This window comes from Channa argus, chromosome 3, assembly GCF_033026475.1.
Source record: "Channa argus isolate prfri chromosome 3, Channa argus male v1.0, whole genome shotgun sequence".
Lineage (NCBI taxonomy): Eukaryota > Metazoa > Chordata > Actinopteri > Anabantiformes > Channidae > Channa > Channa argus.
Genome location: NC_090199.1, coordinates 23,837,995 through 23,848,884, shown reverse-complemented (window position 1 = coordinate 23,848,884; position 10,890 = coordinate 23,837,995). Strand labels below are relative to the sequence as shown.

The 10,890-nt window shown below is 39.8% G+C and overlaps 2 protein-coding genes across 10 annotated transcripts in view; one reads left to right on the top strand and one right to left on the bottom strand.

The window, feature by feature from the left end:
• The first annotated feature begins 275 nt into the window (after positions 1-275).
• Positions 276-10,593, top strand: lrpap1 (low density lipoprotein receptor-related protein associated protein 1). Its single transcript, XM_067498159.1, has 8 exons — positions 276-563; positions 1,295-1,439; positions 4,206-4,336; positions 4,709-4,829; positions 6,122-6,277; positions 7,057-7,139; positions 7,656-7,832; positions 8,244-10,593. Exons 1-8 carry the CDS (start codon positions 402-404, stop codon positions 8,310-8,312), a joined length of 1,044 nt encoding a protein of 347 aa, XP_067354260.1. The 5' UTR covers positions 276-401; the 3' UTR covers positions 8,313-10,593.
• The window catches only part of LOC137123854 (protein Dok-7-like), a 21,288-nt gene continuing 20,459 nt past the window's right edge, over positions 10,062-10,890 (bottom strand). For 7 of the 9 annotated variants that reach the window (XM_067498150.1, XM_067498153.1, XM_067498151.1 and 4 more), the window contains one exon: positions 10,063-10,199. In XM_067498150.1, coding sequence (XP_067354251.1) covers positions 10,063-10,199 — 137 coding nt within the window. Of the gene's footprint in view, positions 10,200-10,890 lie in introns of all 9 variants that reach the window. The other 2 variants (XM_067498156.1, XM_067498154.1) reach the window with 2 other exon arrangements.

Below are 10,890 nucleotides of genomic sequence, written 5' to 3'. Positions count from 1 at the left end.
ACTACAGCTAAAGTACAATTTACCACAGTAAAAATATTGTGCCCCCCCTCCATTTTTAGGTTTCCAGTATAACGGGCAGGATGATAACCGTCACGTAAAAGCGTGGAGGAATTCTATTTGCTCAGAATTTTGCAGCATTTGTTGCCTGGTAACTACACAGAGCTGCATTTCCGGATTTGTAGTTCTCAACAATTCGTCTCCGCTTTACTCACGACAGAGGGGCCGTGTCAGAAAACTACATTGTCCGGAATGCTTAAAAACGTGCCCGCCCATTTGGAGCACATGACTCTGTTAGTAAGCCACAGTAACAGCAATAGCTCCATTGTTTTCTGGTTAAACTGGTGGCTAACTAGTAGTTTTTTCAGCCCATTGTCTGTCGTTTGGTGTGTTTAAAAGTTGAAATGAAGTTGCAGTGTTTAGTCGTTGCTATGTGTCTCGGTGTGGGTGTAATGGCGGGGAAGTACTCTCTTGAAATGAACGAGCCCAAGCCGAGTGGCAGTGATGGACATACGGTGGAGTTCAGGATAGCTAAGCTGAACCAGGTGTGGGAGAAAGCGAAAAGGGTATGTAGATAACTACATCAGTAGTTAAGAAGCTCAAGGTGAAGACCGGCTCCAAGCTAAGCAGCTGTAGCAACTGTTTATTGGTTGTGCACCTACACTGACAGACATTTGGAATATTTGGAGAACATTGAAGTCCAACCAAACACAATGAAAACGTGCTAGTTAGTGGTTGATTACTGTGTACTAGTACAGTGATGTTACTGTAATAACCCCGAAACAAGTACATAGTCTAACGTTACAGGTTTCAAGCTGATAAGTAAAACCACATAGTAAAATATTCACAAACTCTGGTTTGTAAATGTATCTTTTATTTGATCATTAGATTGGGTAAGGGGGCTTACAAAATAGCTTGTTGTGAATACGTATATGAAAACATGGGACTAGTACAGGCACAATTCTTTCAGAATAAGGTCTGATGGCCTTCGACTTTGCCACCCAGTCCCTCCAGTTGACCTCAGTGGTCCCCAGCATAAGACTGTAATTACAGCCCAGTTGCTAAATTTGAGAAGGAAAAGTGAGATGCAGTGTAAACCAGCAAAAAGTTAATGCACCTTCTAGTTTTCGCATTAGTCCAAGTTGATCAGGAAGATGAGTCATGGCAGCTGGACTTCCTTCTAGTTTCAACACAGTTCTATTTGTTTCATCACTGTATCACTGTCCGATTGTTTCTGTCTCTAAGCCTGCCCCTTCCCTATTTGTAACCAACATTATGTTTTTCTTTGGTTTGACAGATGCAGTTACCCCCGGTGCGGCTTTCTGAGCTGCACAGTGATCTCAGAATCCAGGAAAAAGATGAGTTGCAATGGAAAAAGATGAAAGTTGAGGGGCTGGATGAAAATGGGGAGAAAGAAGCTCAGCTCAGACGAAACTTCAATGGTAAGACAGACTCTGGTCTCACTGTTTTTTGTCCTAAAACCATTTCACTATACACGTTCTTTTCTTTTTTTTAATAAGATTGTGTTATGCACATTGTACACATAGGCCTGAGTCTGGGCTAAATACCTTTCTGAGAGAAAATGGTATAAGACTGTGTAGAATCTGTCAAGTGTGAAACTTCATTAGTGCTGCCCTTTAAAGCTAGTAGTTTAAAGATGAAATGAGCAAAAAGGTTAAGGCAGGTTTAATTTAGTACATGACCTTCCACCAAAATAACTAGTAAATGACATACCCGACATAATGCCATGTTCAGGGTTGCAGGGGGCTGATACCTACCCCACCTGTCACTGGGCAAGAGGCAGGGTACACCTTGGACAGACTGCCAGTCTATTTTAGGGCCAACACAGAGATACATACACAGAACAACTGTTCACATGCACATTCACACCTACAGGCAATTTAGATTCACCTATTAACCTAACGTGCATGTCTTTGGGAGGAAACCAGAGTCCACGGAGGAAATGCATTCAAGCACGGGGGAACATGTAAACTCACGGCAGGTGCTAACCACTCCACCAATGTGATGCCTAAACCATGTAAATGAAATACTTGATCAATAAATACGAGATATAAACACAAGAACATTTCCAAGTTACTAAATGTCTTTTGAAATATATTTAAATCCATCACTAAGAAATAAAAGGAATATTGCATATACTTAAATAAAAAATATGTCTAGATTAACCCATTCTCATGAACTGAATTACCAGTCAAAGTTTTATGGGAGCATGACAAAAAGAAATCCCAACTAGAGTTTGTGGGAGACTCTGAATGTATGTGCAAGAAAGTTCTTTGGTTTGATAAGAGGGAAGTTGAAGCTCCCTCACTAGTCAGTCAATTTTTGACGACACCCTGCTCTATGCAGATTTGTGTCATATTTCTTTCACTTCTTAATGTGGGGTTTACCTATACTTCAAAAGATATTTGGTGACTTAGACATTTTCTTGTATTTATCTATGTAGTATTTCATGTATGTGTTCTTGCTCTGGGGCAGCATGGTGGCAACATCATACTCCAAGTGATATTTGATGAAGTTTTCTTGTATCCATCCCCATTTCACAGGATTGGTTGGCATGTTGGAGTCTTTAAGTTCGGTAGCATTTTTATTTATTGTAATTTGAGAACTATGACTACCTCAAGGAGAGAGAAGGCCCTAGTTTAAGTTAACATTGCCCGGACGGGCAATATTTTTATAGGCACTGTAAAACGTATACATTTACCGTTTAATTCTTTGCATGTTATTGATTCTGTAGAAAGAATCCTGTTGGCAGATATTTTCCGAACACTATAAGAATGATTTGCAAATCAGGTGAAATAATTGTGTTAGGGAGTTAGTTGACATGAAAGTGAGGGACAATTAATAATTGTGACACAACTACCATTCCTCTGGTTTGGTCTGAAATTGTAGAACAGGGCAGACATACTTTAATATCTACCCTGGAGCTAGTGTTTGAGTATAGGAATGATATTCACCTCAACACCTGCAATGACCCAGCCAAACATGTGAGCTTAGCGTTCTGCCACTAGCAGCTGCTGTACACTTTATCTCTATGGCAGCTCACACATCCTAAAATCCTCCACTCCTTCTGCTGTCCTCAGTGGTAGAGTGACCTTCCAGCTTCAGGCAAAGCAGCAGAGTCAGTTTCTGCTTGTTTTTAGGCTAAACATTAATATTTAACGAGGGCTACACATTACCCTCTCCCCACCCAGTTGTGTTCGTATTGAGCCATTAATAGAGCTAAAAAATAATTCCTTTCTTTCTGATCCTGATGATCCTGAATTGGAATGTAAGCTGGTTTTGGCACTCATGGCATAGATCACCTGGGTCAAGAATTCAGTTGCAACTATAAAATGTAAACGATACAGGACTAGCAATACCACAGAGACTATCGTGACACTCATGAGTATCTGTAGTTAATAAGTGACACTGATTGGTTATTACAATTTTGAGATGGTGCTGAATCAGCAGCTGCATGCAGGGTTTACTGGAGCAGAATGATGAGGGCAGATCATCTTCAGAGCTAAGTCCAACTTTGTGTTGTTTTTGTAGATCTGTTAAATATTGTTACTGCACTATGATCATAGATTGTGTTGGTGGGTTTTTATTGCACATAACTGCGGAATGTCGACCGTTATCTCTACTGGAAAACAAACGTTTGTGTACTGCAAGTTTTAGATACATTCACAATGGTTTTATTAATCTTTTGTGATCTTTCTTTGCCTTGTCTGTGCAGGCATCCTGCCGAGATTGGGTTGAGTAAGGTTTTCTGTGACTGAGTGGGAGAGTAAATGACATTTCCTCTCACTCTGATCTTAAAAAAACATTTCAGGTTAGGAGCAGCATGACACAAAGCACATCCTTATCACCTCCAGTGTGCTAGTTACGTCAAGAAAAATAAAAAGATAGTTTGTTTTGATAAGCTCTTGTCAGCTTCACCCTCTCAATACTCATTTGTTGGTCAGCTCAGTTTTACTTTCAGCATACGGGATCCTGCTCCCTTTGCTGTTCTCATCTGGTGACTTTGAAATTATTGTGTTGCTATCAAGGGTTGTATTCCTCTGGGAAACTACATTTCTCTTAGTTGTTTTAGTTTCTCCTGGGTATCAAAGAGCCTCCTCTTAAAGAGTTGTTACTTCATATAGGCTTATGGCATTATGATATATTTCAGAATCCATTGAAAAAGTGTGTTATGTTACTGTGCACAGTGATCCTGGCCAAGTATGGGATGGATGGTAAAAGGGACACACGACCACTGGAGAGCAACTACCTAAAGGACCACGACGCCAAAGAGGGAGACATATTTGATGATCCCAGGTTGGATAAACTCTGGAACAAGGTGTGTTGTTGAATTTGTGTGGAGAAAAAAAAAAGGAGAGAGAGAAAAAAATTTAAATATATATTTGTTAATAGCCCTTTGCTTTCATCCATCTTTTTTTTAAGTTTCGCTTTGGTAATTTCTGGAGACATCAACTGTGCTAAAAGAAAAAAATGAATTATTACTCGGTTTCAAATTAAAAGATCAGATGCAACAAACCTGTTCGTAATATTAGTTATAATTCAGAGAAAAGCTTCCCATCCAACAGTCATTGAATGCAGCTTTTACAATGAACACAGTGCTTAAAATAAACTGTACTGTTTACAATGTTGTGACAGAAAATATGCAGCATGTTAACTCCTTTCTGTCTCTGATGGCTCTTTTCCCCACTAGGCAAAGAGCTCGGGGAAGTTCTCCAATGAGGAGTTACTGAGTCTGAAGAGGGAGTTTCAGCACCACAAAGACAAGATCCACGAGTACAACATCCTGATGGATACCATTGGCAGGACCGAGGGTGAGCTGCAGGAAATCGCTCCTCTTGCTGTAATGCAGAGCTCGGATGTTATAGCACCTCTGTTTTGTTTCAGTGGTGTTGTCGGGGGCCATGTTTATGAGCCTTTAGGAGTTTGTTCCCCTCTCTGTTGATGTGTCCTTGTTTGGAATCTCATGGCTGCAGTGAGCACTTGTCTTTTCTCTCTAGCTTTCTTTTTACGCATTTTACAACTATACCTTTTTGGATACTGTGCAGGTATATCTATGGTTCAGATCCTAGGTTTCCTAAGAAAATATCACAAAATACATATTTAACTAAAACTTTGAGAATTTTGCTAAGGAATAAAGACCAGATTTATACAGTATTTTCTAGTTGTCCGGGATGTTTCCACAGCAAGGGAAAAAAAACCCATAGTTCAGTCATCCAAAAGTACATGTCTGAAATGCTGTCGGTCTGTCTGTTCAGTCTTATGGTCATGTAACGTGGGTGGCAGGTACCAGGCTGCAAATGTTGCCACCCACCGCCCTGTGCTCTATCAGTGCTTGTCACATCGCATCAAGCTGTGTGTTTTAAGTTGAGCTGACAGGCCGCGCTGTGTTTCAGAAAGACACGGGGAGGACAGGCACATCTCTTTTGGACGTGACTGACACTGTGCAGCTGTTTTGTGCCAGAACTTTTCCTGTAAGCGTTCCCCAGCACTACGTTTCTGCCAAAACAAGCCAGGGGTATTTTTCTGCTTGTCTGATTCATTTAAATATTGAGCCAGTCACATGTTGCCTTGAGCGGAGTCTCTGTGCACCTCCACATCATCACCTCCATCCAATGCTTGTCTAAGTTCCCCAGTGTTCATTTCGTTTCAGTGCCTTTGCCTTTTTTCTATAGATCCAAATGTCAACCTTTATCATTGAGTCAGTGTATTGTTGTCCACTTGGCCTTTGTTTGCTTTTTACCTCCTCAACCTGTCTCTAGCAGGAGATGGGCTGGAACCTCATAACCACCTTGACAACTTTACCAATAAGATTAGGCTCACAGGATAAGTTTCAGACATAAATGTGACATACCAAGAAACAGCCAGCCCTATGAAATGTCGTAAAATGTTAAGAGGTTATTTTATGGCTACTACTAAAGTCTCTTTATTAAATGCTGCATTTCTTTGGGTCTTTTATTGCTCTAATGTATTTGTTTCTTATTCCTTTCTTTCTATTCCTTTACTTTTTCTTCTTTATGGTTTCTTGTCTCTCCCTTTCCTTCCGCTCTCCTCTCTCACTCCCATCACCACCTCTTCTCAATTTTTCTGTCCTTTTGTTCAACAGAAATACACAAGAATGTGATCTCTCCCCTGGAGGGTGACACCAAAGACCACGTTCTGCACCAGAAGCACACAGAACTGAAGCAGAAGATGAGAGACCTCAACCAGGGCTTTGAGCGTCTCCGTAAGCTCAGCCATGAGGGCTTCACCGAAGACAGTGGTGAGGGAGAGAAGTCTTTTTCTACCTCTCAGGCTCAGTTTGTACTTGCACATCAGCTTATCGCTGGAATTTGCACTCATTATAACAAACTCACATCGTAGCAGCACTTTAACGTCAAATGTTTTGTGCTTTTATCTTAAATCATAAATATCTCTAAAATGAAAAGCATTATAAAATTTAACAGGTTATTTAAAGCAGCCGCATCAATTTTGTAACATACAGTATATCAGCTTGTCCTTGTGTTATTTAACTCAGAGGAAACATTGATTACATTTCCCTTATTACTTTTCTTTATAGTTTAAAGGCTCGATCTCTGATATTGAGGTGCTTTTCATCAAGTGCACACTGCAGAGGTTGTGCAAGGTCTCAGTTGTGGAGGTTTCAGTGGGAGTCTGCTGCAGAGTTTAGACGAAGCCAAAGGCTCCTTCTGCAGGTTCATCCTTTATTTTTTTTTCTCACCATCCCGCTCCAGGTTTTTTCTCACTCAGCCTGTTGTTTCTCCACACTCACCGCCTCCTCTAGCATTAAACAAATCATAAGCCCCTTTTTCCCCATCCCTGTTATTCATGGAGTCTTGTAGTTTTAAGGAGTGAAAGCACCTCAAGCTGAGATGTGAGTGCAGGGATTTTTCTTCTTTTACATCGTGTGTGTACCCTATGACTAAGCAACTAGGGTATCATGTTGTTGTGGTTAGAGCTTATACAACATCTGTTGAGCCTCGAAACTGTCTACTTGGACTGTTTCTCTATTTATCTTTCTCTCTGTTCTTCCATTTGCAGAGTTTCGGGAGCCTCGCGTGATTGAACTGTGGGAGGCTGCCAAGAGGACCAACCTCAGCAAAGATGAGCTCGACTCTCTCAAGGTAGTCAATGCATCTTGTGAAAGTTTTTTGCTTTCACTGACTGGTTTCTAGATAGCTTTTTTGTTTTAACAGAGAACTATAGTCCAACTCACAGAAACTTTTTAATCAAGTGCTCCTTTGGTAACAGCACTATTAACTTTTGTAGTGTCCTTGGTAGCTAAGCACTACTTGTAGATAGTGTGCCATAAAGGATCTTATTATGGTCACATTTTATGCATTACACACTGGAAATGCCCAAGTATTCCAATCTCCTATCTCTCATTGTGCTCCCTTCACCCTTTGTCCCAAGGCAAATTAATGCAGTGAATAACTCAATATAAATTTTATAAAAAAATTTTATATAGAGAGATCAGATGCCTCACAGAAAAACATTCCTCTAGAATTTTATGTATTTCATTACCTCTCTAGTCACTGTCTGCCATGCTTATAAGCTCCCCTGAGCAACTGTGCATTTAATTCACGGGAGCTGAACTGAACCCCTCTGTGTTGTCTGTCCTCATTTTTATGTTAATTTAGGAGGAGCTGCATCACTTTGAGACCAAGGTGGAGAAGCACAGCCATTACCAGGAGCAGCTGGATCTGTCGCACCAGAAGCTGCAACACGTGGAGGCTTTAGGAGACAAAGAACACATCAAGAGGAACCAGGAAAAGTACATCACACTTGCTGAAAAGACCAGGGAGATGGGCTACAAGGTAAGAAGAGTGTAAAAGGTCCTCTTTATCACAAACTTACTAATAATGCTAAGACTTAATAGTTGACTTGATTTTGAAACTAATGTTGCAAAATCACAAGAGAAATATACTGCTAAGAAGAGCAACTTTGAATCAAACATCCTACAAAGAGAAATGTTTTATGAAGAGCAATTATACATTTTAGCTGAGTACACTTGGTGAGTCTAATTAGAGCTTGTCTTGGGAAGTTGTACAATAAACATGACATCTTCCTGTCAACTTTGTCCTTCTGCATAATCTAAACTACAGATCACCTAATATCTATTTGCAATTAGGTCACTTGTCATTGTGTTTTTGTCCTAAATACAAATAAGCTATGCTAAAAAGGAAACACAGGGTTGACTTGGAATGTTGATTTTGTCTTGATTTCAGATGAAGAAACATTTTCAGGACTTGTCCAATAAGATCTCTCGACAAGGACTGCAGCACAATGAGCTCTGAGAGGCTTTATCAAAGTCACATCATTGAAGGCTGAATGAACCCCCCACCCCCCACACACACTCACAATGTGCACCCATTCCCACACATTTTTCTACTTTTCTAGTGTCATGTCTTGATTTTGCAAATTGGTAAATAAATTAATAGTGGGTGGTAGGTACATAAAATGCATATGCTACATTTGTGTGGATCACATGTATTTGTGATAGCCTAAACTTCTGGTACCCTGTAGTACATGTGGTACATTTTGTACAGCTTATAACAGCCAGGAGGGGAAGAAATGTCTGTCTGTAATTGTGGCATTACTCCAGCAGAGCCTAACTTTGTGGAGGTGGTTGTTGAGGGATGGACTGCAGCAGTTGAGTTACTCTTAACAACATGATGTAGTTTAGCAGCTGAGCAGTATTGGTTCAGGTCCCTGAGAACAGCCAACCAAATGAATGAGTACTTCAACCTGTAGGAGTATTGGCGCGTTTACGGCCTGACAGTTGTCCACACCCATCTGTCATTAGCTGTGAAAAGAATCAATGGTCCATCCTTTAGGCTGTAGTACCTCAAACCTTGGTCTACTGCAAAATTATTTTATGTGACATAAAATGAAGAATGTTTGCAGATTTGAGTAAGAAGCACTAAAACAACAATCTTTAATATTTGATTTAATTCAATCACAGTTGCCAACAACATATTAGTAATATTTTAAAAATACAGTTCCATATAGATTCATATTTTCTTGCCATAAATAAAAGCTACTATTTATACATTACATCCTGTGGAGAAAGGCAGGCCCTCTAGTGACATTAATAAGTATAACCTTTCTGACTGGTGCTTCTGTTTTATTTTTCCCCGCACTGTTGCCTCCTCGGAGACATTGATGGGAAACTCACCATAAGAATAAGTTAGCTTTAAATATTAGACTATTTATTGTGGCGATATCAAGATGAGAAACTGGAACACACACAGCATTTTTCCATTTATCAGTTCCTGTCCTCTCACAGACCAGAAGCAAAGACATTGATTACTGTAATGAATAATGTTGCTGGTTGGCTGATTATTCAGTCATGTCCTGCCTGGGCCACATGGGCCTGGATTAATGTAATTTGCACCTGACATATAGCTCTAAGCTGCTTATTTTAATCAAATCCTTTTAAGATGTGATATGGAATGATAGCCAAGTAAGCAGTCGATTGTAAGGTGTCAATGCAATGAGGCCTTGATCTCATTGTTGGATCGTATTCTGCTCCACACCTGAGACAAATGATACAAATCCAATCAACAGCTGTTGGTTAACTCTTGGTAAAAAAGGTAACACAAACAAGCACAGTCAAAGTCCAGGTAGAACTAAAGAGAAATAACAGTGAAGTCGCTATTTCTTATGTATAACTACAATAGTAAATAATACATCTTAATCCATTCCTTAATCGTTTAGGCCAAATTAATGTTTAATGGTTGACCTTAAAGAGACTCAAAAAGGGACATTTTAGAAAATGTTCAGCGTTTGCCTCAACATAATAGGTGCCATTCAGACTAAAGTGACATTTCCAGAGTAAAAAGGCGGCTGCATAACAGATTTCCTAGACATTTACTGTTTTACTCTTACTGGAATGGACTGTTTGGAGGAATAAATGTACACTAGCACAAGTCTGTGTGTGTTGAAAGTACACTGACCAACTGCGGTTGAGTATTTTTGCTTCTTCGCAATTGAAGGAATCAGCAGTGAAAACTGTTAAGTGTCATCAAGTTGGGCGTTGCAGAGTCAGTCTGGTGGCCCTCGCCGCCCGCTCTCCAGCTGAGTCAGTCTGTCCTCCCTGCCCTGAACGTGCTCCACCCCCAGTCTCTGAGCTGTTTCCATGGCAGCACTACTGAGGTGGGCGTACCTGATGGAGCCCTCTTCTGGTTAGGAAATCAGTGCAAAAGGGGAGATGAAACATTTGTTTACGTAGTCTAACATGTTCTTTAACTTAATGTCACAAACAAGAAAAACGTGTGGTGTTATATTGACTTAGTACCTCAAACTTTGTATTTTCCAAAGGACAACATTTCTCCAACCAATGGTATTGTTATGAACTAAACCATCAATTTCATCTGTGATTTGAAAAACCTATACAATTACTGATGTAATTTCATACCTTAGGGGTTTAATACTTTTGAACAGCTGCAAATACTCAGCTGCTGTATTAAATTGCTTATTTACGATGTAAAATTGTATGATTATGCTATAAAAATTAGGCTTTAACAGCATTAAAGTAGAATTGTTTTTCACTAATAAATTGCCTTTCCCCATGTATTACGTGTACTGATCTGTGGGTACTTGGTATTAGTAATTAGTTGCTGCAAAGGACAGAATTTTCTTTTCCTTACACTTTAAAAAAAAAAAACTAAATCACAAATAGAAGCAGAACGATTAGCAGCACTCACTAGATATTCTCAACATACATGTACATTTGTGTATTTTATAGGTAAAAATGATGGTGGTTCTAGTACTTTTTGGGAGGCATGAGAGCGCCATACATTTGTAAAAGCATACAAATCATCTACCCTATCAGATGATGTTTAAATCAATTAGGTAGATATTAGAGCCCTT

Bases quoted from the DNA above. Each gene is read 5' to 3' on its own strand.
- lrpap1 (XM_067498159.1), top strand. From the start codon at position 402: ATGAAGTTGCAGTGTTTAGTCGTTGCTATGTGTCTCGGTGTGGGTGTA. The intron at 564-1,294 runs GTATGTAGATAA...TTGGTTTGACAG, and splicing joins TGTGGGAGAAAGCGAAAAGG to ATGCAGTTACCCCCGGTGCG. The intron at 6,278-7,056 runs GTGAGGGAGAGA...TTCCATTTGCAG, and splicing joins GGGCTTCACCGAAGACAGTG to AGTTTCGGGAGCCTCGCGTG.